The sequence below is a fragment of the Lissotriton helveticus genome, chromosome 3_1, assembly GCF_964261635.1.
Source record: "Lissotriton helveticus chromosome 3_1, aLisHel1.1, whole genome shotgun sequence".
Taxonomy (NCBI): Eukaryota; Metazoa; Chordata; class Amphibia; order Caudata; family Salamandridae; genus Lissotriton; species Lissotriton helveticus.
In genome coordinates this window covers 1,362,878,597-1,362,905,709 of record NC_136061.1, presented here as the reverse complement: position 1 = coordinate 1,362,905,709, position 27,113 = coordinate 1,362,878,597, and the positions used below count along the sequence as shown (strand labels likewise).

The following is a 27,113-nucleotide window of genomic DNA, read 5'->3' as shown; positions in this document are numbered from 1 at the left end:
TCTTGGAAAATCAACATTATACAGTTTGGAGTGCCATTTTGTTTGAAGTGTGTGTCGATTGTTACACAAAAATAACAGTGTTTGAGTGGAATCGAGCCAGTATTTTGTTTTTTTTCCAGTTTTATATAGTGCAAACTCGACTCGAAGGTATTAGAGTACCTTACGTGAGCAGCAGTTAAATTACACAAGCACACGTACATTTTCGCTAGCCACGTGGAGATTAATTCATTAGTCAAGGATCACAAGATGTTGAGCAGATCCCAGGACTCGAACCTGGTTCCTCAGTCAGCAGCTCTGGCCATAGTGCCACATCCTCCATCTCCTACCAGAAAGGGTCATGTTAGACATGTGACTGTCATTTGCGAATGCTCACTACTCTAGTTACAAAAGGCGGTCTGATATTTTGGAAAAGGAGCATGCTCGTTCAGGAAGCACTCAGTGACTGAAAATGGAGGCAGGCGCAGTGTGTTAAAGAGACTTTTGTTAACAATTATTGGCATAGCCAATAGGTTTCGCCTATGGAAGATCTATTTGTTTTGTCAATGAGTTTTAAAGATGTTGCAAGGCAACGTTAATCACGTAATGGCACTTTATTTGTTGACTTTAAGCCAATTTGCACAGCAGGCTGTGCTGCTTTGCAACATCGTCAAAAAACACTGACAACGACAATAGGTCTTGTATAGGCAAAAGCTATTGCCTGTGCCAATGCTGGTTTATTTCTTCTTGCGCCCATGTACCGACCAACACTTCACTAAAAGGACTGATTCAAGAAGTCTTATTTTTAATTGTAATACAGTTAACAGGTTTGTTATATATATATATATAAATACCACACACGCTTTGCTTCTTGGAAACTCGGCCCATTTCATCCATCTTTTCTTGCAATATTCTTCACGTTTACAACCGGAGTGGGAAATTATTGATTTTAAGTACTCTTGCAAACTCACCTAACAAAGTAGTATTTTCCTTCACGAGTTCCGTCTTCATCTGTGTAGTGTACTTGAGCCTATATGGTTTTATGTAAATGTAGCTGCAGGATGTACATTTATTTATACATTTGGGCAGGGGTGGTTTCTATTGCTGGGCAGAAGGGCCCGCCCTTCTAAAAATTAAAAGCTATTTGGATGATAATTGCAACAACAAATTACTGTGGGGATCTGGGTATATTATATGATATGGCTGTGCGGCCTTACTGTGTAATATAGTTGCAAAAACTGTCTTGGACCCAGTCAGGCTCGTTTGTTATGTTATGTTAAAAAATGTATAAATCGCTCGTCTACCCTAGGGGGCTTGGCACTGTAAAACCTTAAGCTCAACCCTTGGTAGCTATGGCTTCGAGCAGCAAGGCTTAATCAAAGGAACCAGTGTAAAGCATTTAACAGTATCAAACAAAGAAATAAGAAAGCCACACAACACAATAGAAGTCAACTCCAATTTATAAAATTAGTTTATATTTTTATGAATTTTTTGAGAACAAGATGAGCAAAATCCATCTGAGTGTTCCAGATATACAGATTTTTAAAGAAAACTTAAATCACAGCTTAACCGCAAACAAGCACTGATAACAGTAAAGTTTGTACATTTTTGAAAAGTTTGTAAGAGTTGTTTGTGCTCGACTATTCTGCCCTGACTTGGGTGAACAAATCCAATAGCATGGAGGTTTGGGGGGACAATTAGGAGTATATGGACAGTTACCTGGAAACCAAAGCATTTTCCAGTCCAGTTCCAAATTCTACAGCACAACCACCAAGCACTTCAATGGAGTGGTCTGATGCTGCTGATGCAAGAGATAAAAGATGGTCAAGGATGCTCTGGATGCTGTATGGTCGACAATGGTGCCTTTGTAGCTATTCCTTGGTCTACATGTCAGGTGGGGCGACTTTGGCCGCAGAGGTTAGGCCCCCTCTCATGTCTCTTTGAGACAATAGAAAGCCAGCTACGGCTGGGCTACCAGTCTCCGCCCATAGCGGTCCTAGTAATATCCCATGGTGGAGGCTGTTGTCCCTCTTGGGTGACCAATCCGGACTCAGATGACACTCCCGGGCCCAGCTGACTCTGGTATTACTTTTGGCTGTCAAGGATGAGGATTGCCTGCGCACTGACCCTGTCCTGTGTGGACCTTCGCTTGGACCTTCGAGTGGGCTGTTCTTTTGTTTTTCCCCTGCTCTGCATACCAACTGCTCGCCGGACCCGCTCCGCGGGTCCCGCATCGCCGCCAAAGCCAGTGGGGATTTTGGGCTATCTGTGGCGGATTGTTTCATCGGGGGAGTGTTGGGGCATTGCAGCAGGGCTGCGAGCGGCACTGCGGGGACTCAACTTCCCAGGAGTCCCTGCTTGGCCAATTTGTTCCACCTGGCCCGCTCTCCCTGCTTGCCCCGCCCCCTTCGCGCAGGTTGCTTAGAAGAACGCCCCCGATTCTTGGCACTGTGAAATTGTCTGCGCACTGACCCTGTCCTGTGTGGACCTTCGCCTGGACCTTCGAGTGGGCTGTTCTTTTGTTTTTCCCCTGCTCTGCATACCAACTGCTCGCCGGACCCGCTCCGCGGGTCCCGCATCGCCGCCAAAGCCAGTGGGGATTTTGTGCTATCTGTGGTGGATTGTTTCATCGGGGGAGTGTTGGGGCATTGCAGCAGGGCTGCGAGCGGCACTTCGGGGACTCAACTTCCCAGGAGTCCCTGCTTGGCCAATTTGTTCCACCTGGCCCGCTCTCCCTGCTTGCCCCGCCCCCTTCACGCAGGTTGCTTAGAAGAACGCCCCTGATTCTTGGCACTGTGGGATTGTCTGCGCACTGACCCTGTCCTGTGTGGTCCTTCGCCTGTTCCTTCGAGTGGGCTGTTCTTTTGTTTTTCCCCTGCTCTGCATACCAACTGCTCGCCGGACCCGCTCCGCGGGTCCCGTATCGCCGCCAAAGCCAGTGGGGATTTTGTGCTATCTGTGGCGGATTGTTTCATCGGGGGAGTGTTGGGGCATTGCAGCAGGGCTGCGAGCGGCACTTCGGGGACTCAACTTCCCAGGAGTCCCTGCTTGGTCAATTTGTTCCACCTGGCCCGCTCTCCCTGCTTGCCCCGCCCCCTTCGCACAGGTTGCTTAGAAGAACGCCCCTGACTCTTGGCACTGTGGGATTGCCTGCGCACTGACCCTGTCCTGTGTGGACCTTCGCCTGGACCTTCGAGTGGGCTGTTCTTTTGTTTTTCCCCTGCTCTGCATACCAACTGCTCGCCGGACCCGCTCCGCGGGTCCCGCATCGCCGCCAAAGCCAGTGGGGATTTTGTGCTATCTGTGGCGGATTGTTTCATCAGGGAGTGTTGGGGCATTGCAGCAGGGCTGCGAGCGGCACTGCGGGGACTCAACTTCCCAGGAGTCCCTGCTTGGCCAATTTGTTCCACCTGGCCCGCTCTCCCTGCTTGCCCCGCCCCCTTCGCACCACAAACTTTTATTACCAGTACCCACTTCCGCTGCGCGGGAGCGTCCCGGGAGAAGCCCGGGACAAAGGCGTGGCCGTCTGCGGTCGTCCGCGGTCGGACAAGGTTGGGTTGGGCCATACCCCCTGTTCTGTTTGTATTAATTACCTCTTAAAGTCCATCGTATGTGGTTATAGACTTTTGTTTTATTCTTCACCCTCCCCTTTTCATCTCTCTATTTTTGCTGCTAGGCTGCACCAATTATGCCCTTACGTTCCGGGAAGGAACGATCTGTGCAGTTGCAAACCTCAAAGGGGGTGGTTTCTGGTCCCTTAGATGCTTTTCTTATCAAAGCAACCGGAATCCTGGAGAAGGAGATTGCTTTTGCCGAGAAACGGCTCTCACTAGATCTTGTAGGTGAGAAGCGTTCCTCGTTAGGCCCCATTGCCGCAGCACTCAGTCCGGAAGCATTACCAATAGGTGCAAATCGGTCCTCGGTCCCCGTATTGGTGGATGTCCACTGTGATGCAGCGGGAGGATCTCCAATATTAAGTTGTAGTGATTTAAACCTGAGTGATCTATCTGGTAGTGGGGTGGGGGATAGTCCGTACATAGTAAGCCAATCCCATTTAGATTCATCCTCGGAAGAGGATTTCTCAAGGATCCATCCCCGTAAGAGGAAGCGAAACACGGGGCAACATAGGGGAGGTGTTTCTAAAATATCTAAAACAGCTTGTACACCACGTTTAACCCCAAACCCGAGGCTTCAACTAGCTCTCAGCCTTCCTTGGTTACCAGTGTCCATGAACCCCCCTCTCAAGTTGCATCTGGATCGCCAAATACCAATCCCCCGAGTACTAGTAGTAGTGATGATGGCCTTATGGTAAAGATGGAAGTCTTAATTAAAACTCTTTTGTTGCCAATACTCGAAAGAACTAGACTTATAACCTCCAAAATAGATGCCCTAGAGAATCTTGTGAATATAAACACTGGCATGCTAAAAAAGATGGTTAATGCCCAGGGTGTACTGTCTACCTCCATCTCTAGTAGTAGTATCCCCAAATTCCAGGGCGGCGCAAGATCAAGCAATCAGCCCCAGCCAATAATTGCTAAACCAACCTCAGCCCGGGCAGTCCTAAATAACCCCGACGGCTCATGTCTCAGGGGCAGTATTTCAAATAATGTCCCCGTGCCTATCTCTGTAGCATCAGTACAGGCTCCGAAACCAAAGATGGTCAGTTTTAAATCCAATCCTGCTCCCCAGCCAAGTATTTCCAAGACTACTATAACTACTTCGACACAGAATTCCGTGAAACGTGGTCTTAAACCTCCCACCCTGCCCAAGGCAAGTTTTAGAACGGCTGGGAGTGATAGCAATCCCGTCAATTCCCCCAGAATGGGCAAAAAACGGGGTCCTCTGCGTACTAATTTACCAACTGATGCAACCCCCTACACAATCGTCCTAACAGGTGTTTCACCCATTAGGGAGGGTCAAACTGAATCCTATGGTGATCTTAAAAACAAAGTTGTTTATTGGTTAAACAGGAATCGACCCCTCCCACCCTCCTCCTCAACTGAGATATTGAATGTCAGGAGAGTGGATTGGGTGGGTTACTGTGAGAAGGATTTAGAAGGGGATTGCATCATCATAAACTTCAGGGACCCTTGGGTGGTTGATTTTATACGTAGGGAGGCAAGATTTGGGAGGACGGGGGATGTGCAGTCTTTGGGTCTGGGATATTTTTACCCTAAAAGAATTGGCGTAGCCCTTTCCAACTTCCTTATGTCCAGAAGACCCGTTGATAGACCCCAGATTGATAGGACTCCTTACTCCCCACTTTACCCTCCATTGTACAACCGTTATGACCCCCTCTCTGGCCTGGAGGGTATCGATTGACTGCACCCCGCCCCTAGTAGAGGGAGCCATTTGAGAAATCATGTACATGGTAATTATGGAGTCAATAATATAAGTTTGAGGCATGTGGGAAGTAATCTGGAGAAGGCTGTGGAGAGGGTTGTTGAGACCAGTACACATATAAACCAGCCATCCAGTAGTCAAACATGCTTGGTAAGCACCAGTGGGGAGAAGGCGGTGTTGTGGATCAAGCCACTCCAAACAACATTAACAATCAGATTGAGCCACTCAAAGTTGTTTCATGGAACATTGCTGGGTTAAAGGGACGAATAAGTTCGGATGACTGGGCTGACTTTATCGATACTTTTGATATTGTAATTTTCCAAGAAAGTTGGGCCCCAGATCCTATATATCGGGTAGGGTTCCTAAACTTTTTTAAACCAGCAATCCAGGGTCCCAAAGGCAGAGCTTCGGGGGGCCTAGTAATCTGGGTCAGTCAGTCTATTGGGTATGGACCTATTGAAATACTAGTGGAAAACCCTGATCTCCTGGGAATCAAACTTAGTAAGGTTGGCTTCCAGGATATAGTTGTTGTTAACATCTATGCCTGAGGTCGTCCAGGAGGACGTTGCCCGGCTATTTTAGATGAATTAGAGTCCTACCTTGAGCAGATAGAGAGAGACAGATTAATCCTTATTGCAGGGGACCTTAATTGTACCCTGGAACCCCTGTTTAGCGATGGCGAGGATCTGGGGGCTGAGGAAGATGCAGTATGGAATATCCCGCCCCTATCCCTGACCAATTGTAAAAAGGCAACCGAGGCTGCTCTTCACTGGTTAGGGTTGTGTTTGGAGTGGGGCCTGAGAGCTGCAAACGGGCGTACGCCCTCAGACAAGGTTGGCCAACCAACTTTCGACAATGGGACAAGCAAAAGTCGAATAGATTACATCTTGGTCAAAATGGATCATTGGTCACTCGTGGTCGATATGGAAGTTGTGGCCCGCCCGGAGAGTGATCACAACCCACTGTCCTTAAGTATGCAACTTCCAGGTAGCACCGGCAGGGCCCCAACTACATCCTGCCTAACGGCAGAGGCAGTTTTGTCTAATGATAGAAGAAGGGTCAAATGGTGTAGGGTCGTGGAAGATCAAACTCTGTTAGGCAGCATAGCTAAGGAAGTCTTGTTGACTCTAAGCGCCTTCTCAAAATTACCACCTACTATGGATGATGCTTCCCAGATTAGTGATCTTCACGATCAGTGTTTTATTAAACTTAAAGCCCTTCTAACTCTGCCACTAAAACATGGAAAAGTGTTGGTCCCGGGTGCCCAGAAAAAATGGTACAATAAGAACTGCAGGATGGCACATAGTAGCCTAATAAAAGCTATTAAATCTAGGGCCTCTAACGAAATCAAAACGGCCCGCCAAACGTATAAAAAGGTACAGTGGATTGTGAAACAAGAATGGGACGAGCGTCACTAGTCTGATCTTTTCGAGGCTTGCCACTCATCCAATCAAGTAAAGTTTTGGGAAATTGTTAAATGGGGTAGGACCCCGGATTCCCAAACTCCAGTAAATCATGTCCCTGTTGAGGCATGGGTGGACTTTTATTCTAGCCAGTTTAAAGACCCAGACTTAGAACCCCAAATTAGTGAGGTTCAGCCTGTACCCCCGCTCAATACCCCTATTTCTATGCTAGTTTTTAAAGACCTGGATACCGAGTCTGCACTTAACTCGGTACAATCAGGGAAAGCTCCAGGGATGGATTCCATCCCCGCTGACCTTTTTAAAACAAATCTTCAATTATGGGTTCCCTATATAACCCTACTTGCAAATGCCATCGCAAAGGGGGCTAGGATCCCAGAGTCCTGGAAAGGGGCGGAAATCCTCCCCATTTTCAAAAAAGGGGACCGTTCGGTGCCGGGAAACTACCGTCCTATAAGCCTAATTGACTCCCTACAAAAAATTGTCGCCAGGATGGTTTTAGCTAGAATCCAGGGGTGGATGGAGATGGAAAGCATTCTCTCCCCATTACAGGCTGGCTTTAGATCAGGCACTAGTACCATCGACCAGGTCTTTAGATTCACTATGATCTACTGGAAGGTGGTACTATTAGGCGGCGGATCCATCTACGCCGCCTTTGTGGACCTTAAGTCGGCCTTCGACCTTGTGCCCAGGGCAAAATTGTGGGATGTTCTAAGAAAATTGGCTCTACCACCTGAAATTATAGACCTCGTGGTTAGATTGCACGAGGACAATTTTGCCCGGGTAAGGTGGGGAGGCCAAGGGCAAGTGACGGCTAGCTTTCCTGTAACACGAGGGGTCCGTCAGGGATGTGTTCTGGCTCCTACCCTTTTTTTGTTGTTCATTGACCAGGTAGTGAAGTTTTTTGCCAATACCCCCACTGACGCACCCTCTTTAGGTGGGACTAAGTTCCCTATGCTTATATTTGCTGACGACACCTTACTCCTCTCCAAAACACGTAGGGGGCTGCAAACTGCACTTAATCGGTTTGAGGAGTTTTGTAATCTAAACGATCTACAAATCAACATAAGTAAGACCAAATTTATGGTCTTAACCAAAAACCGTCCGATTAAAAGTATAGTCACCCTGAATGGCATTAACATTGAGCAAGTGGAGGTTATGACATACCTCGGAGTGACCTTGGATTACCGGCTTCGCTGGAAACACCAGGATGATGTACTCCAACTTAAATTTGCACGGCTTACGGGCTGTTTGGTTAAGGAGCAGCAAATGTCATTAACTAAACTGGTTGCTCCAGCTCTTAAGATCTACGAAGCCAAAATTAGCTCTGCCCTATTGTATGGGGCTGACTTATGGGGCTATAAGGATCTCTCACCATTAGTAACAGTCCAAAATACATTTTTACGAAAGTTGGTAGGATTGCCTCAATCCACTCCGATCACACCCCTTTTGCTGGATATGGGCTGTAAGCCTATCAACAAAATGGCTCGCTATCGGGTAGTTGCATTATGGAGACGTATCTGGACTTCTCCGGACCTAAGCCTCTTTGAAAAAGAGTTGGCAGCAGTTAGATCAGTATGGGGCTCTACTAATATTCCCTGGTTAAGAGAGGTCAAAATGGTACTGGAGGAGATGGGCCTTAATCAGTTATGGGTTTCCCCTGAGTCATCTTCCTTCCCCTCCAAGCAAGATTTTAAAGCACTCTACTGGGCTTCCGTCAAAAACTTACTTGTGGCACAATCAGATGCTACTAGCTTGACAGGCAGATTTTTGGTTCACAAATTAGACCCCTCACTGGAGATATACTGGGATGTGATCACTAAGACCCTACACAAAAAACTGTATCACCAGTTTCGAGTAGGGTCTTTACCAGTAAGGTCATTTTCTAAGAAATGGTCTGTTCACCATCATTCAAATGACTTTTGCCCCTGGTGTTGTGACCAAAAGGAAAGTATAGGCCACTTTTTCTTTGCATGCCCTGCCTATCAAGCCCCTAGAAATAAATGGATCAGGCCTATTTTTCGTAGATTGTTAGAGGGAGTTTGGAGGCCTTGAAGGTGTTATGTACCAACACATCTGAGATGGTGGTTGTGGGTGTTGCTAAGTATCTAGGGTGGGCATGGGTTATCAGAACCAGACATTTAAATGCAACTTAAAATGTTAATATTATTGCATGTTTATACATTAGGTCTTTAAAAATGTAATTTAATCTTTTTTTTAACTGTTGGAAGATGTTTTATATGACGACTTAAATGTTTTTTATGTATGTTTTATTCTGTCATGGTAACTGTCTTTTATGATGTAAAAATCGAAATAAAGACCTATGAAACTGAAACTGAAACTGAGTCTCTTGGCGCACCCAGTGGCAGTCAGCTATGATTATTTTGGAGTGGCTACTGACTTGCCAGAGTGGGCTACTTTAGTCTTGATGTCCCTATGGCTAGTTCAGGGGGTCAGCTGACTGACCTTTGGAAACACTTTAGTGGTCTGGGGCTTGGGAGCGACATTTCCCAAAGCCAGGAGCTACAGGCACAATCCTTTATTCGCAGGCCCAAGATGCAACAGGTGCAGTCCAAAAGATGGTGCAGGCTCTCTTTGCCAGTCCAAGGGTCAGCAGGGCAGTCCTTCTCCTGTCCTCTTTCCAGTTCCGTCATGATCTCAGGCTTAGTGTGCCAAGGGTGTCATATCTATCTCTAGAAAGTGCCCTGGGGGAGATGATGCTGTTTCTAGTCAATGACCTATCAGGTCCTCTCCCTCTTGGTAATAACTACCCTGCTATGTGTGGCATCTAGCAATCGCAGAGTGCACTATTCTGCCCACTCTCAGGATGTCTGAACCCTTCCATGGATATTTGGAACCTGGTAGCCCACTCCAGATGTGTGGCTACCTGTGGGTTACACACCCATGGGAAAACGAGTTTGAGCACTGTTCCTGATACCAGCCTGTCTTCCTGAACAAAGGGCACCACTTCAGGAGTGTGATCGCTAACACCCTGAGTGGCTTGCCGTGAAGGGTATGTGACACCTAACCCAGTAGCAGGTTGCTATTGTTCCTAAGCCTGGAAGTTGGTCACACTACTCCCCAGGAGGGCAGAGACTGTGTGAGGTCACTGGCCAAACTGGGTCAGAGCGGACACTTTCTAAAACTTCAATTTCTTTAAAAGTGACATTAAATTCGACTTGGACATTAAGTTCGGTTTAATGCCACCATAAATGTGATACCTTACAGTTTCCATCTAAGTAGTCCCATTCAGAAGTGAGCCCCAAACAGGTAGGGTCTCGGCTTCTTCAGGGACCAAATCATACCAAAGGCTTCCCTCTTAATGACACTCAAACGCTGCTCCCAGGGGAGGAGTCGTCCACTGATAAAGGCAACTGGTTGGTCCTAACCCTCGTCATTCAGCTGCAACAGTACTGCCCCAATCACATGTTCTGAAGCATCACTTTGGACAACAAACTTCTTGCTAAAGTCAGCTGCCTTCAAGACAGGTGTAAAGCACACAGCTCCTTGAGGGTATCAAAACCTTTTGACTTTCCATGGCTGCTTTTTGGAGGTTAACACTGTCAATGGTGCCACTATGGTACCATATCCTTTGACAAATCTTCTGTCAAAGGATTCGGGATCCAGCCAAGTAGTACTCTGACTTGAGTTCATGTCTTAGGAGCTTCCCAGGCCAGACTAATCTAGATTTTGGGCTGAAGAGGTTGTGCATGGCTTCCACACACCTGGTGGCCCATTAAGCTACAGACCCTTGCTCTGCCTGGCTCTTACTTACCTCGATATTCAGCCCTGCCTGCTAAAGGGCTTGAAGCAGGTCCCTTAGTGGACCAGTGATTCTCCCAGGTGGACTAAAGACTGCAATATCATCCAGATATGCTGTGCCCAAGTCCTCCAAACCTGCAAGTACTTCACCAACCTCTGGAAGGTGCCAGGTGTATTTTTCAATCCAGAGGGCATCACCTTAAATTGAAAGGGGCCTTCAGGAGTTGAAAACGCTGACCTCTCCTTGGCTCCTGGTGTGAGGGCTCTCTGCCAATAATCTGATGGTCCAATGTGCTCAGATATTTTGCACCCCCAACTTGTCTATGAGCTCATCTGTTCCTGGAATGGGGTGAGCAGCTGTCTATGTGACTGCATTCAAGCTCTATAGTTTAGATAAATTCCTATTTCTGGTTTTCATCCCCTGCAACTTGGCTTAGGAAACAGGGCTACTGGGCTAGCCCATGTACTACAAGATGGCTCTATCACCCTAACTCCAGCATCTTTGCAACTTCTGCTTTGATGCTAGCTTTGATATGGTCTGACAATCTATATATCTTGCTATTGACCGGTAAACAGTCATCAGTGTCCACATCATGGGTATGCCATATTATCAAACCTGGAGTCAAGGAAAATAGATCAACAAAATGACTGAACAGGTTGTAACAGTCCTTTTGCTGCTGTTCTATCAAAGTGGAAGAGAGATCTACTTCCTCTACTGATCCATCCTGGAAATTAGTAGATAGTATGTCAAGGAGAGGTTCACTTTACTCTTCTTCCCATCTATCTGTCACTATGAGGATAGGGATGCCTGCTCTGTCGTGATAGAGCTCGAGCCTATTCACATGTATCACCCTATGGGGATTTCTGGGTTCCCAAATCTACCAGATATGTGGCATTACCCATGTCATCTAACATAGGGTAATGCCAGTCCACGTACCTTGGAGGGATCTCAACCATAGAAGACCTCTGGTCATAACAGTGCTTGACAAGCTCTTGGCTGCCTCTAAGTTTCTGTTTGCCTTCTTCGGTGAAGACCTAGTACGTAGTAGAGAATGTCTTGCTTGGGCCCCTTGAGAGACCTCTCCCAATCCTTCTCTCACCAGTATCAAAGGACCTTTTACAGAGTGTCTAAAGAGTAGTTCAAATGGATTGAAACCTACTCCTTTCTCAGGGGCTTCCCTGTATGCAAACAGCAGGCATGGTAGGAGAACATCCCATCTCCTTCAAGTTTCTCAGGTAAACCCATAATCATGCCTTTCATGGTCTTGTTGAACCTTTCTACAAGACCATTTCCTTGGGGATGGTAAGGACGGCCTGAAATTAAAGGTCACTCCACACTCATCCCATATTGCTTTCAGAGAGGCAGACATAAAATGTGTGCCCCTATCTGAGATGACCTCCTTAGGGATCCCAACTCAGGTGAAGTTGCCAAGTAGGGCTCTAGCTACTTCAGGAGCAGGGAGCATTGACTGTCCTAAGAGGAATAGCCTTACAGTATGTGGTGGCATTTTCTTTTTGGGGGGTGTTTTATACAGAGGGAACTCAACCCGAAGGTATAAGAATGCTTTACATAAGCACCAGTTGCGTTACACACAGATGCATTCATTTTTGATAGGCACAGGGAGATTAAGTGATTTGCCCAAAATCACAGGATATTAAGCGCCCCTGCTGAGACTCGAACCTGGTTCCCCAGGTTCCAGGTCAACTGCACTAGCCGTTAGGCCACTACCACCAAGATGCAACTATTGTCAGAGACAGTAGAGGGGGTCTAGGGGACCAACAGTGTTGATCCCTACCCTATCATAGTGGTTTCAAAACATGTTATGTTGATTCTTTGTATGCTCTGCTTTGCTAACTGTCTCATTCGTACTGTGCTCTCATTGTAAAGCACTCTGATACCCAACCCTGGGTCTGGTCCGCGCTATAGAAAAATAAATAAAAATAAAATAAAACATAGGAAGTCCCCACCACAGACAATGGTATGAAGGGAGCCTTTGGCTTCCTAACTGCCTTGCAACTGGCTTGACAGATGACACAGAAGCAACACAACTCCTTCACCTTCTCTGACATCTGGGGCCAGGAGAAATGATTGATCAACTTTACCCAGGTCTTAGCCTAAATCAGGTGTTCAGCTAAGGGGATGTCATGGGCCAGGTTAAGGAGGAATTCTATCAGGCTAAAGCAGGTTTCCTACATGTAGTGAGGTACTTTTCAGTTATTACGCCTTCAGGGATGTGGAATTCCTGTAGCCCGATGACTAGGACATATTATTTGGGGTCAAAGGCAACAGGTTTTCATGTGTATTTTGTCCCTGGGACAAATAGGCCCAACCCAACCCCCTTCAGCACAAACCCTTTGGCTGCCAGTTTGCCGTACCAAATTATGGGTCAGGGAAGGGCACTGTCTGCAGTTAATGTAATATTTTTGTCCAAATGTTAATGCTGTTCAAACTTGTATTTATGGTTCATTAATTATAACCCATTATTATTAGGGTGAGCACTCTAAGTAAATGTTGTAAGCTCTGACTGCACTACTGACAGTGGTTTCAGTATAAAAATGTGTACACACGTTTTCAAAGTTTAGCAATGTGCTGCTATGTATAATGCTCCCACAATGCTCTCTGATTTCATGCAAATATTTGCAGAAGCTTGAAAGCAAGATTGATGATTCTTTGGTTTCAAAATAAAATATTAATAAAAAAATGAAAGCAGGAAAAAAAACATTTTGCTAAACTACTGTAAAATTTCAGGTACCATTTCTTTGCAGCATCATTTAGTAACATGTGAGGATGCATGATAGTATTTCCTAAAAATATTCATAATAGAAAATCGGTGCAATCAGTTTCAATAGGATTATGGGAAACAAAAATAAATACGCATTCGCAAAGCCAGTAGGTCTGAAATTGGTGGCCAGCTTTTCAGTTTTGTCAATTTGTGACTTGGTTTGGCATGGTTTTTTGTAAAACCTTATTGGTGTGGGAGCTGCTGGGCCCTCACCATCATAACAAACATTGGCAAAAGCAAAAATTGCTTTTGGTTTTAAAAAGCACACGTTGCCACATTAGTTACTGGCACCGAGCGAAACTACTTTGTGTGCCAATATGCTCTTGTGAAAGAGCAGAATGCGGTCACTCACAGTGAAGTCAGCCGATACAGAGAGAGAGATAGAGAGAGTGACAGAATTTTAATAAACACAAAAGATCACGGTCAACGCCAGACCAAATTTGTTACATGACAAGTAGATTTATGAAGCAACCTGCCCCATGAACAATTAGATATTTAATTAAATTCCACACCGCTGTGTCTTATTGGGTAGACGTACTGGCCCACATCAAGAGAACAGGGTGGGATGTCTCCTGCACGATTATACAATGTCTACTCCCTGATAGAGCCAAGAAAAAGCTGAATACACAGCTCATGGCATTGGGTCTTATAGTGACTAAGCAGCGTATAGCAATTAGATTGTTAAGTGCTAGACCCCGCTTGCTCAGACATTGGAGGAAAACTCTTCTGTAAAGGGCTGGAGCGGAGGAGAGTTAAGAGGATAGCAGAGGATTTACTTTCCTGGGATGTTATGATGCAGGCACTGACAGAACCTATAAAAGAAAGTATGCCCGGTTGACTGCACTATGTCCCGTGCTGTGCGGATTGGAGCTTCAAATATGGTTCAATCTAGGACTAGGGAGGGTCTGCAGCCATGTTTGTTATGCCTGACACCCAAAACTGGTACACTTCTGAATTACCTGTGGAAGTGCTAGGATATGCTCCTACATGTATTGACCAGTTACTGAATGGAAGCTTGGGAGAAGGAACGGTTGAGGAAGAATTGTTAAATAGCTTATTATGTTACTGGTATATACGATTTAGTAGTCCAATCCTCTGCCTGGTGTGTTGTAACCTATTGCCACTGCTTCGGTTAGTTCTGGAGCCAGATGTTTTACACTTGCATTCATTTTTGTCATACTGTACATGCTGCCAGGTTTGTTGAAATGCCAATAAAAAAATTACAAAAGAAAAATGAGAAATTCCCTGTACTGGTGGGGGACCACCACTCTCCTGGTTGCCACTGGTTTGCCTCACTGTTCAGGATTTTTTCCTCCCAATACACCTTATCGGTTCCAGTGACGTCCTCCATCAGTTTGACCGCCAGCTGTCTCAGGCCTTCAAGAGTGGGACATGTTTTTTCTCTAGGCTTAAGTCCTCTCTAGAAGGTCTACCTATTCCTTGAAGCTCTCCCAGACATATCTCCCAAGAAAGCAGCCTCCTGTTCAGACATCAGGCCCGTCCCCGGAGGGTTAGGCTCCTTCTGGGTCTGTGGACCTTGAGAGTTCTTCTTGGAACTACAGCATTTTATGCTCTAGTGGAGGCACACACCCACTAAAGGAGACCCAGCACTGCTGCACGAGTCCTTCTCCCCACCTCTACCCAGGCACACGTTTCAAGGTTGTTGCCCGGCAGACACTCCACTCGGATGGCAAGGGACACAGATACTTCCTTAGGGCCAGTAACTCCTCCCCATTCAAAGTCTACCAAAGCTATGGGATGTGACTTTGTAACATTGCCAGAGTTTACTATCTGGTGCACCTCATCAGGAATGATCTGAGCTGGGGAAACCAACTTGGCCATAACCATGGTGATACCGGCACCTGTCTCCCTCGAGGCCTGGACCTCAGTTCCATTGATACTTGGTCACTGCCTGTACTTAATCATGCTGGCAGGCCCGAGTGACAAGGGTTCAACATCCTTCCCCACCCATGGAGACTTAAGTGGCTTCAGTGTACCCGTTGCAATTCCTTTCACCCCCATCCCTACACTGGCAATGCCCTTGGAATGGTCACCAGTGGGTGACTTCTTGGTGCATGTAGGGTCCCACCTCTTGTCCCCTGGCTGTTTACAGTCATAGCACATCCTAGCCTTTGAAGGGTAAACATTATTTTCCATATAACTCCTCTACTTTAACAGAGATGTGTACCTAGGTTCCACCCTTTGGGCAAGATATGCTGACTCTTTAGGATTCTCTGAATTTTATGCTTGGCCTCATCTTTCCCCTTAAGGGGGGCCTGTCATTTTTTCTGTTCACCCCTTTGGAACATTTTAAGGACCCTAGTGCATAACCACTCAACTTCTCAGAGGTCCAATTTGTATGTATTGATGCTTTACCACCAAATGGCAGAGCCCGTCATAGGTATCTATTTTATTAGACTTTATCCAGCCTTCCAGTGACTTTACAGAGGCATCTACAAAGTCCACCCATGTTTGAGTTGACCCCTTGGGTGTGTTCCTGAACTTTAGTCTGTACTCCTATGGGGTTAGACCAAATAGCTTGATGAGTGCCCGCTTCATGTATGACTCAGCCACCTCAACCTCCCGTGTTGGCAGCCTATCTCTCCCTACTGTTGGAATCATCTCCCACAATAGGGACCCCCAATGTTGGGTACCCACCCTTCTCATCCAGAGAGTTCTCTAATAGGATGACAGCAACTTATCTATGTCACTCCCCTCAAATACTTTGGAACAATATCCTTGGGCAACCTGGGATCATAGGCACCTTCTGCATTCACCTCTGGTTCTTTGTTGCTGCCACTATGTCCTTGGGGTTTCAAACTCAGCTTGACCCTCTTCTCCTCCAAGGCCAATTTTCACTCTTCCAGACCCAGCCTCCTCTTCTGGATCTCTAAGAGGCTGAGCTGAACTACTAGGTTCATTGGGTCTTCTTCCAGAAGTGGTACTCTTTTAACTTCCAGATGTGGTGTCATGCTTTGATCGAACTTTGGAAGTCACACTCTCATTGCCCTCATCTATGTCAAAGAGATCTCTGCAATCTTTTTCAGCTCCACTGTGAGGGGTCATCTCCTCTTCTCTTTAGGCTTACGCTCTCCTTGTGTCCTCCCAGGCTTTGACAGCATTCTTGAGGTCCTCTTTTCCAGCAGTGATCCCTGGGCTTATTTTTCTATACCTGCAATGCACCCTCAAATCATTATTCCTCAGTGTGGACACGGTGGCCAAGTCATTAGACATAACATTGCTTCCGTGTTTTGCTAGAACATTGGAAAATATGTGAATGTGGTCCTTACTGATTTTATTGAATCTCCTAAAGCTCTTCATCCCAGTCAATCTGGTTTTAGAACCAACTACAGTACTGAATCGGCTTTACTGGAGATAACAGAAACTATTAGAGCCACTCTTGATAGAGGCAGTACTGATACTGTTAGACCTCTCGGCGGCGTTTGATACCGTACCCCATGACAGGCTCCTACAGAGGCTGAGGGAGTGCAGTATTGGAGGTACGGTTTTCAAGTGGTTCTCTTCCTTTCTCGAGGACCGTCGACAAACAGTGTGGCCGCCTCCTTTCTCGGAGGATATTCCCCAACTGAACGTAGGAGTGCCTCAGGGATCAGTATTGAGTCCTACTCTTTTTAATATCTATATGGCCCCTTTGGCACCCCTGGTGGAGGAATATGGAGCAAAAATGATAACCTACGCCGACGACTCACAGCTGCTGTTTACGGCTGAGAAAGAGGAGCAGCTAAATGAGCATGCAATCCATTTATGCTTGACCACTGTATTTGAGTGGTTGTGTCAGAACCAATTATCCTGCAATTCAGCCAAAAGAGAAATAATGTTTTTTGGATCTACGCCCGAAGATAAATGGCGAAATTGGTGGCCCCAGACTCAGCCTCCTCCTGCTTGCCCAGTCACTATTGTCAAAAATCTGGGAGTCAGGCTGGACTCACTTCTGTCCATGAAAGCGCAGGTACAATCTATGGCAGGCACGTGTTTCGGACTACTGAAGATGATGAGAAATTTCCTACCCCTACTTCCTCAGTCCCATAGGCAAACCGTGGTCCAAGCCCTCATTCTATCTAGGCTGAACTACGCAAATGTTCTGTATTTGGGAATCCCTAATTACCTGCTAAGCCGTCTTCAGGTGGTCCAACATGCGGCCGCCAGAGCTATTATGCTGGTAGGATCTAGAACCCACATGACGAGCCACCTGAAAACTCTCCACTGGTTACCAATAAAAAACAGGAGACTCTTCAAGCCCCTGGTGCTGGCCTTTAAGGCCCTACATAATAGTGGGGCCCAGAACATTCAAAAGAGATCATCCACACAACATCTGCTGGTGATACCAACATTTTCTTTGGTCAGAAAGGGTGGTAGATCATCTCAGGTGGTAGTCGGTAAAATATGGAACTCCCTTCCTCTCAGTCTTAGACAAGAGCACAAGCTTCTTAAGTTTAGGCGCCAATTAAAAACCTGGTTGTTCCATCAATAATTTCAGATTTCTAGAGCAGTCCTTCCTCATCTCTTTTCATCTTAGGGGGTTTTTGTTGGTGCGACAGCGCCGGGACACTCTCCGGAGTAGCCGTGCAGTATATAAATACCCCCCATAACATAACTAAACATAACATAAAATTAGTGTTGCAGTGACCCGCAGTTGACATCCATTGCCAGTAGTAAAACATCAATCACCCCACACAAAAGTGTGTCAAGCATAAGTGCAGCAAAGCATATGAAGGTAAAGTTTAAAAGTCTTACCTAATCTCTATTAAGATCAGGTCCCTCAGGATTTCCAGGATCTTTGAAAATCACAAATGTATCCATTTCTAAACATGGTGATAATGATATCAGCAAATAAAAAAGAATACATAATTTTTAGCGATTCCATACCTGAATGCGATTGATGAGTACTCACGAATACGCCTGAGGACACTGCCAGGAATCTGTCCCATCTCTGTGATACTGGAGATGCAACTCACAAAAGGTACTCCTATCTCTACACAAATTTGGTGGTCACCAATTATGGCCACACTTTTATAATTGGATTATAGTCCTATTTTTAGCTCCAAAATGTAAATATTTCCACAGATCTTTACTTCACTTATGTACACTAGTGGTATTTACCTGGAGTGTAAACAGCAACAGCGTATTCTGTATCTTTTTGGTAGTGCTAGTAAGTGTGTATGCTGGACGTTATTACTCCCTGTCCCTATATCATTTGATAACTAATCAGAACATTGCCAATTTTAGGGATAGACCTCCAAGAAGCACTCCAAATCTTCAAAAAGGTAAGTAATGTGGGAGCTCTCTTAATTTCTGACCAATCCATCTCCCCCAAATCAGGGTATTTAAGGGTGCAAAATACATACTGAAAAAAACCCTGACACTGCATCAAACATTGCTTCACTGACTTGCCTAAAAGCCCCTAGATTCCATTGGCAAAAAATGAAAACCAGTACCTAGTCAAGAATTATTTCATAAATTCATGGTGTGTAACATTTTTCTTACCAAAACTGTGATAATATGACGGCTTCTTTTTGTCCACTGGTGAAATAGAACAAATCACTTGAGCCCCTTGAAGCATCTCACTGCCTTCAGACTTCTGTGGAGGGACACGTATAATATTGTAGCTTGAGCCTAGACAAGAGAAGAAATTTGGCTTAATGTCATATTGTTTAAGAGTAATGCATTTTCAGTCAGCTCTACCTGGTTAATAGTAAAAATAATCAACAAAAATTGACTAAGCAAAAGCTAACATGCAATTTTCAAAAATATTTTTCGAAATTCTTTAGACCTGCCTTCAGAACAGAAAGAAAAGGTGGAGTTATGCTCTTACTGAGGTAGTGCCTGGTAACAAAAGTGATCCTGCAGAGTAAACTAATAACCTGAAACTGAATAGAATTTTAAGCAGAGTAAACTTACCTTTAAACCCAAAAAATACCACGATCGCTTCACCTGTGGACACGTGTGATCAAGATGATGCTGACATGTTAGATATGGACATTAAAACAATCCTTCTGGGTCCCAAATCCAGCCAGCATGGAATAGACTGTAAGATTGATCATGTCACTTTATGAATGGACATAATGAAGCCAGACTGAATTAACATGGCGATCAATCTGTTTGAGGTGGTGAACTGGTTATACACACTGGAGCTTGATGCCACAACATCACACGGCCATTCTGCATTTGGGAACAAGAAATTGTCAAATTGGCAGTGAAGAATGAAGAACTTGAAGCCTGATCAAGCAGGAACAATATTTGTACAGAGGACATTCCGGATACTTCCAACATTGGTAAGCAAGAGTAATTTGTGGGAAAACTCCTTGCAGACTTCCTGGGTATGTTGAATTTCTCTTATTTACTGATTGTGAAATGACACTTAGATCATTGGGATACAGCCCTTCACCTGGAGCCCTGCTCAGATCCATTATCACAAGTTTATTGAACAATCTCCACCGTGATATGGTGCTAAGACTTGTCAGAAAAATGGGCCCCTGTGCTTTGAGGGAACGGAGATCTCTCTACTTCTTGATTCCACAGTGGCAGTGCAGAAGGCCAGCACAGTGTTTGTTGATGTAAAGAAACTGCTACATGCTAAGGGCAGTAAATGCGCCATCTCTTATGATGCCAGATTACATATGCAGTAAAGGATTATTCGCACATATATCCTAATCCAAAGGAGGTTCTGAGGTTTGCTAAAACTGCTGCCACGGGGGGCGTGGCTAGCAGCCGATGATGGCGGCCGCTGCTTAGGGAGGCTCCCGGGAAGAAGCGGCTTCCCGCACCAATCCGTCTCTAAATATCCTTCCCTCACTAGCTGGGTGGGGCGGACCGGACCCGGAGTCCGTGCGGCTGTCTTTGCCGAAATTTTGGGAGCGGCGGAGGCTTGCTAAGGTACAGAGTGCCCGTTTTCAGGCAGAGGAGGAGCTGGGCCTACCTGCCGCAGTGCAGCCGCGGAGCCACTGAACGTCTGCAGCCGGCCGGAAGCGGCCGGAAATCGGAGGAGAGGTGACCGGAAGTGCCGGTAAGCCGGGCGCATCGCTCCGAACATCCACGGAGCCCCATCCAGTGCCGTGGCTGCTTGTGCACTTGTGCGGGAGTGGCCCTTGCACATCTACCGGCCCACGTGATCCGCCCGGAGGAGCGGAGGACGCCGCGCACCCTGGGCTCGGCGCTGCCGTTCTCCCGCAGTACCCACGAGGCACACCAGGACCGAGCGACGGCTGTGTTTGCAGCGCGGTGCCCACGGTCTGTGAGGTGACTACAGCGTGTGCGGACCACTTCATTAGGGCGCCGGGCGGCGCTTACTAGCCGGACAATAGTGAGGGCGGGGGCCTGGACAGCGTCACACTGCGGAGGCACTGGAGTGAGGCACGCCAAGGGACATACCACGGGGGCATAGCCTGGTGTTGGAGGTACTTTGTGGTAACCGCCTGGTTCCCCATCAGGCCCCGTCAGGCCCGCTACTGGGGTGCTGATTCGGCACAGACTCGGCAGACGGCCGGGGCATAGCGTCTGAAGGGGCGGACCCCCCCCCTCCTCCTGCTACGAACTTGCGAGAAGACGTCCTCCGCCCTCACTGAGCACTCGCCTGCACGCGTTGCCACGACCTACCACCGACCTGCGTGGAGACGACCCGGCTTTCAGTCGCGCCCGACTGCACCCTCTTTGGCAGCTTCGCCACAGCCTGCGCCATGTCACACAGGGGCCCTAAAAACACCTTAACTCAAGCCAAGCTGGACAAGTTTGCGTACGACAGGCAGTCACCGCCCCAGGAGCAACGCAAAACTGCTGGTAGGACGACGGAAACCGATGGGGCGAAGAAGGCCACGCTTGATGATGTCCTGGCGGCATTGGCCCAGGTGCAGGCTACGGTGGGTGCCACGGCGACTGAAGTCACCTTAATAAGGGCGGATCTCCAAAAAATGAATGAGAGGGTCAAACAGGTCGAAGTGGTTACTAAATCACTGGTCGAGGATGTGTCCGAACAGCAAACGGCGGTGGAGCGGCTGCAGACGGATAATAAGCTGCTCAGAGACAAACTGGATGACCAGGAAGGTCGTTCCAGACGCAACAATGTCCGCATTATAGGTGTGCCAGAATCGGAGGACACGGGGGCCCTAGACCTCTACGTGGAGGACTTGGTCAAGACTCGGCTACAACCCAAGGGGCTCTCGAACTTCTTCTCGGTCGAAAGGGCTCACCGTGTTCCGGGAGGAAAGCCCAAGACGGGAGGCGCGCCACGACCGATATTGGCCAGACTGTTCAATTTCCGCGATCGTGACGCCATTCTACAGGCTGCGAGAGTGGCGCCGGCCCTTCAAATCCAGAACTCGAAGATCGCCTTCTTCCCGGACTACACGGCGGAAGTGTCCAGAAAGAGGAGGACGTTCCTAGAAGTGAAAAAGACCCTGAGAGAAAAGGAACTGCCATACTCCATGATATTCCCGGCTAAGCTTCGAGTGGTTGCGGACAAAAAAGTGTGGTTTTTCGATACCCCCGAATCGGCCCGGGACTGGCTGGAGGGCTGGCACACTGTTGGGCGACAACGCAGGACGCATAGGCCGGATCAGGACCGTAGAGGTGGCAGCAGAACGGGCTCACAAACGTCGGGTCGAGTGGAGGGCGCGGAACAGTCTCCATCCCACGGATTTGAAGGGGGAGGTGGGGGCGAGTGACTCCTACCCCGAACTCTGAATTGCTGAGGATCGCTGTTTCCCAAAGGTGACTGGTTGCTTAAACTGCTGCACGTAGACTCTGGCGTGGCCGCCCCGACAGCCTACAGGGAGGCCGCCTGCCCGGGGAGACGCTCTCCCCCCTACACGCAAGTACTCTGGTTGTGGGATGGGTAAAGCACTCTGCTCAGTTGGGGTGGCGGGCAGTTTGAAGTCCGTTAGGCAGGGGGGCAGGGAGGGGGGTTTGTTTTGAACTGTTCTTGTTCTTGTTGGGAATGTATGCAAACGGTCAGGGTAACTGTTTTAATTCATGTGTGTGCCAGTGCAGATTGATGGGAAAGGACAGTGATACTAGGCCCCCGTGATGTCCCTTTGTTCTTTGCTGTGCAATGGCACGGCCGCAGGACTAGACCTGCTTTTCAGCCGGTCCATCGCGCGCCCAATAACTACCGATGGCTGATAACTCTGGCCCGACAGTGGATGTAGGGTCTGCTGACTCACACTGCCCTCCCTTGCGTTTAATGTCCTGGAATGTGAGGGGCCTGGGAGATAAGGTTAAGCGGGGGTTGGTATTGACTGCCATCAAGCGCCAGCGGCCTACTGTGGTCCTGTTGCAAGAGACTCATCTGGTAGGGGGAGCTGCGAAAGCCTTGGACAGGCGTGGTTATAAAATGTGGGTCCACTCCGAGTTTACGTCTGGATCCAGAGGGTCCGGCATACTTGTACAAAAACACTCACGATTCCTGCCTTTATCGACTAAGACGGATGACCAGGGATGCTTTGCAGCCTTACATGGACAGTGGGAGGGGAAGCTCATTAACGTGGTGTCCGTATATATCCCGCCAGCATTACAGTCGGTCCACCTCCCAAAGCTGGGAGAATTCCTCTTGACTCTCCCCGAGGGCGAGATCATTCTGGGGGGGGATTTTAATGCGGTCATGGACACGCAACTGGACAAACACCCCGCGCCGGCTCCACAGGGGGGGGGCTCCTACCTCCAGCGTTTCACAGCAGCTATGGGCTTGACTGACATCTGGAGACACTTGCACCCCAGCGCGCAGCAATACACTTTCCACTCTGCAGTGCATGGCAGCCTTTCGCGCATTGACTACTTCCTGTCGCTGGGTGAGGGCCTCCGACATGTTGATGCAATGGTAATTCTCCCTCGAGGAATTTCTGACCACTCGCCACTCACACTGACACTTTCCTCGCAGACCAGTGCACGCAAACGCATCTACCCCATTAGTGCTGCCTACTTCAAGGTCCCGCAGGTTCGTAAGGCTCTTAAAAACACAACGAAGCAATATTTCATCGAAAACGTGAGTTCAGTGCGCTCCCCGGCGACTCTCTGGGAAGCCTATAAAGCGGTCCTACGGGGGCAAGCCATTAATTCCATTACGGGGCATAGGAGGCAGCTGTCCCGGGAACTGGCTGATCTGGAGGTGGCGCTACAGGAACAAACTGAGGCTCATGAGCGACACCCCTCTCCCTCCGGCCTTCACACACTCACCCTCCAACAACAGCTATATACTGCTCACTTGCGCCAGCTGGTGAAAGGACACATAGTCGATACTCAAAATAGAATTTATGAGGTGGGTGACAAAGCAGGGAGAATGTTGGCGTGGCTTGATAAGCGGGAGGGTAATTCTAGGGGGATCCAACGCCTGAAAGATGAGAGAGGGGAGACACACACTGATCCACGGCGTATCACGGAGCTACTGGCGGCCCATTTTGAGCGGGTGTACACCCCGGAGTGTGCGATCACAGCTGAGAGGGCCAGGACCCTCTTAGCCCCAATCGAGGTCCAAATGTTATCACCGGAGGCCTCCAATGAGTTAGAGGCGGACATTACTGCCGACGAAATCCAGTTGGCGATTAAGGCTCTAAACCCGGGTAAGGCAATGGGCCCGAACGGCATACCCATTGAATGGTACCAGGCGATGCCGGAGACCCTTAGTGTGCACCTGTTAGGGATGTATAAGGATTGTTTGGAGAAAGGTTGCCTCCCGCCGGACCAGCGGGCAGCGACCATCGTGACCATCCCCAAGCCTGGCAAACCGTCGGAGGAGTGTTCCTCTTATCGACCCATTTCCTTGTTGAATGCCGAGGTGAAGATATTGGCTAAACTCCTGGCACAAAGGATCCTGCCCCATCTGTCATCGATTATACACCCGGACCAGTCCGGATTTATGCCACACAGAAACACATCGTTGAACCTGCGGCGGCTGCACGGGGTACTGGCTAGGGCGGACACCATCGGCACACCAGCAGTAATTTTGGCATTAGACGCCAAAATGGCTTTTGACTTGGTGGAATGGGAGTACCTTTTTGAAACGCTGAACCGCTTGGGATTTGGACCTCGCTTTATAGCATGGGTCAAACTACTGTACACCGGCCCGGTAGCGCACGTGGTGGCTAACGGCCACATTTCGCACACATTCCCGTTGTGGAGGGGCACGCGGCAGGGGTGCCCTTTGTCGCCCTTGCTGTTTGCGATCTCTTTGGAACCTCTTGCAACTCTTTTGAGGACTACACCCCTCCTCAAGGGTATAACGTGGAAGGGGGGTTGGGAGGACCGTCTGTCGTTATACGCGGACGATATGTTGCTTTATCTAACAGACCCTGAGGGTGGGGTGCCGGCTTTGCTCCATATTTGCAATACGTATGGCAGAGTTTCTGGCTACGCGTTGAACTGGACCAAATCGGAACTGTACGTTTTGCAGGGTCCGGCCCCGAATCTGGCCGACACGTGCCCACTGAAGCTGGCGGGCTCTTCATTTAAATACCTGGGTATTCATATCACCAAAGACCCGACCGAATTTGTTGATAAAAATTTGAAACCTCACCTAGACAGGCTGAAACGGGATGTTGTGTTCTGGTCTGGCCTGCCGCTGACGCTCTTGGGCAGGGCGGCGCTTTATAAGATGATGGCGCTACCGCGTTTCCTGTACGTCCTCGAAAATACGCCATATCCCGTGGCACCACGGTTCTTCCAGAGAGTGGCTGCTCTGGTTTCGAACCTTCTTTGGGGGAACCTCCCTGCACGCGTGGCGCAATCTAAGCTGCACAGAGATTGGTATGATGGGGGTATTGCACTGCCGAACCTTAAGCTGTATTACTGGGCAGCACACCTAAAGCCAATAAACCTCTGGATTCACGCCCCACACACCAAACCGGCCTTCCAGTCGGATAGGGCTCAACTGGGCACAGATACTTTGTTGGGTCCATTGTATGACCACCGCAAGGTGCGGGCCTTGGTGGGCCCCACTAAATTGACTGTTCAGTTGTGGCACACGGCGACGGCGGCACTGGGCTGGAAGGGGAAGATCACTGGGATGACTCCGCTGTGGGATTCGCGGGCACTGGGCAATATGAGGAATACTAGGGGTTTTGCGAACTGGGATACGATAGGTATTTCCACGGTGGGTGATTTGTGGGAGAGGAATGCTGTGATACCCTTTATCCGACTAAAGGAACTATATGGTTTGGGTGACAGGGAGTTTTATAGGTACATCCAAATACAGCACGCACTGCTCGCGGCCCTACCCCCCGACACACCTCTGCCCGAATCCTCGCCCTTGGAGGATCGCCTCCTCACTGACTACATGTTAGAAAAGGCGACATCACTCACGTACCGCAAATTGCTTAATAACTCCCCGGATCCGACACTCCAACTGAAGGGGAAGTGGGAGGGGGACGTAGGCGACATGGACGAACATGAATGGTATGCAGCACTTGGGTCCCCTAAGGAAGTGGGCATCTCAGCGCGCATGCGTTTAGTGCAGTTTAAGATCCTACACAGAGTTTATTACACGAGGACCATGCTACACCGCATAAACAGGACTCCCCATCCGTATTGCCTTCGTGGGTGTGGGGAGGAGGGCACGTTTTTTCATACCATATGGGAGTGTCCCAAGATACAAGACTATTGGAAGCGAATACTCCGTACGATTTCACAAACACTGAACCGGTCCCTGTTGCCCGACCCGCGGAGGTGCCTACTTAACATTTGGGAGCCTACTGACCTTTCTAGGTACGATCAACTCTGGGTCACGGTGGGGTTGATGGTGGCAAAGAGAGACATAGCGCAGCGATGGGGTGTGGCAGACCTCCCTTCCAAGTCCCAATGGTGTCTACATATGGATACAGTGATGGTGACGAGAGGGCGGTGTACTCCGGCCGAGCCTGCCCAAGGAAATGGAACAAAGTGTGGTTGCAATGGAATGGGTACAGGGGGGACATTTGCGATCCCTTAGTGGAGGATGGGCAGGAGGACTCGGACGAGGAGGGGGAGGAGGGGTGAGCCTGAACGAAGTGGTTGAGCAGGGGGTCGACCGGGGCCGCTATGCGCGTTCTTCTTTTGAACCGCTGACTGTGGGATGAGGGTGGATGTGTGCATAAAGCGGGTGGGGGCGCTAGAAAGCTGGGGCATGAGCTGGGAGTAGGCCTCTCCCATGAGGCACTTATAATTCAGTCTGCATTGATCCATGTCTGACCGTACTATCATTCCTAATGTTTTAGTTTTAGAGTTTGTTGTTTTTCAAAAAAGATAAAATACCATCAAAACCATCTCGAATGCTGACAATGCTATCTCAAATGCAATTTTACTTTGCAATATGCTCTATTGGACAATTGCGAACGCTGTTGATTTATTGGACACTATGCAAAGCTCTATTTTGTCTAATGAGCACGTGTTAGCGGCCGGCCCGCAGGGTTGTAGGCGTTTCGCTGTGTAATATACAAAGTGCAATAAAGGTTTTGGAAAAAAAAAAAAAAAAAAAAAAAACTGCTGCCACAGATAAAAGAGATGAAAAACCTGAGCCAGAGCTGCTGAAAGCCACTCTCTAGATAGGGACAATACAAGAGGGTTGTGGGGCTATTCTGCTGGTTGCGGAGTATGACACCAAATATGCTTCCTGCTGTTGGAGCTGTGCCGTGGTTAGTAATTGATATGCTACTGATTATGTTCATTGAGAAGCATTTCTCTGGTTAACCAACGGTTGCTGCGTCAGCCATGCTTGCCTCTTGTTTCATTTATAAGCTACCCTGTATTAAATGGTCATGAGATTGATGATTGCCCTTACTATAAAAAATAAACTGGTTAAGGTTTCCACTGAGGTTTACGCATAAATATATATGCATGGAGCATAAGC

At 48.1% G+C, this 27,113-nt stretch overlaps 1 protein-coding gene across 4 annotated transcripts in view; it reads right to left on the bottom strand.

The window, feature by feature from the left end:
* The window catches only part of LOC144823468 (carotenoid-cleaving dioxygenase, mitochondrial-like), a 501,856-nt gene that overhangs the window by 169,199 nt on the left and 305,544 nt on the right, over positions 1-27,113 (bottom strand). For all 4 annotated transcript variants that reach the window (XM_078682005.1, XM_078682008.1, XM_078682007.1 and 1 more), the window contains one exon: positions 18,791-18,919. In XM_078682005.1, coding sequence (XP_078538131.1) covers positions 18,791-18,919 — 129 coding nt within the window. The remainder of the gene's footprint in view (positions 1-18,790; positions 18,920-27,113) is intronic.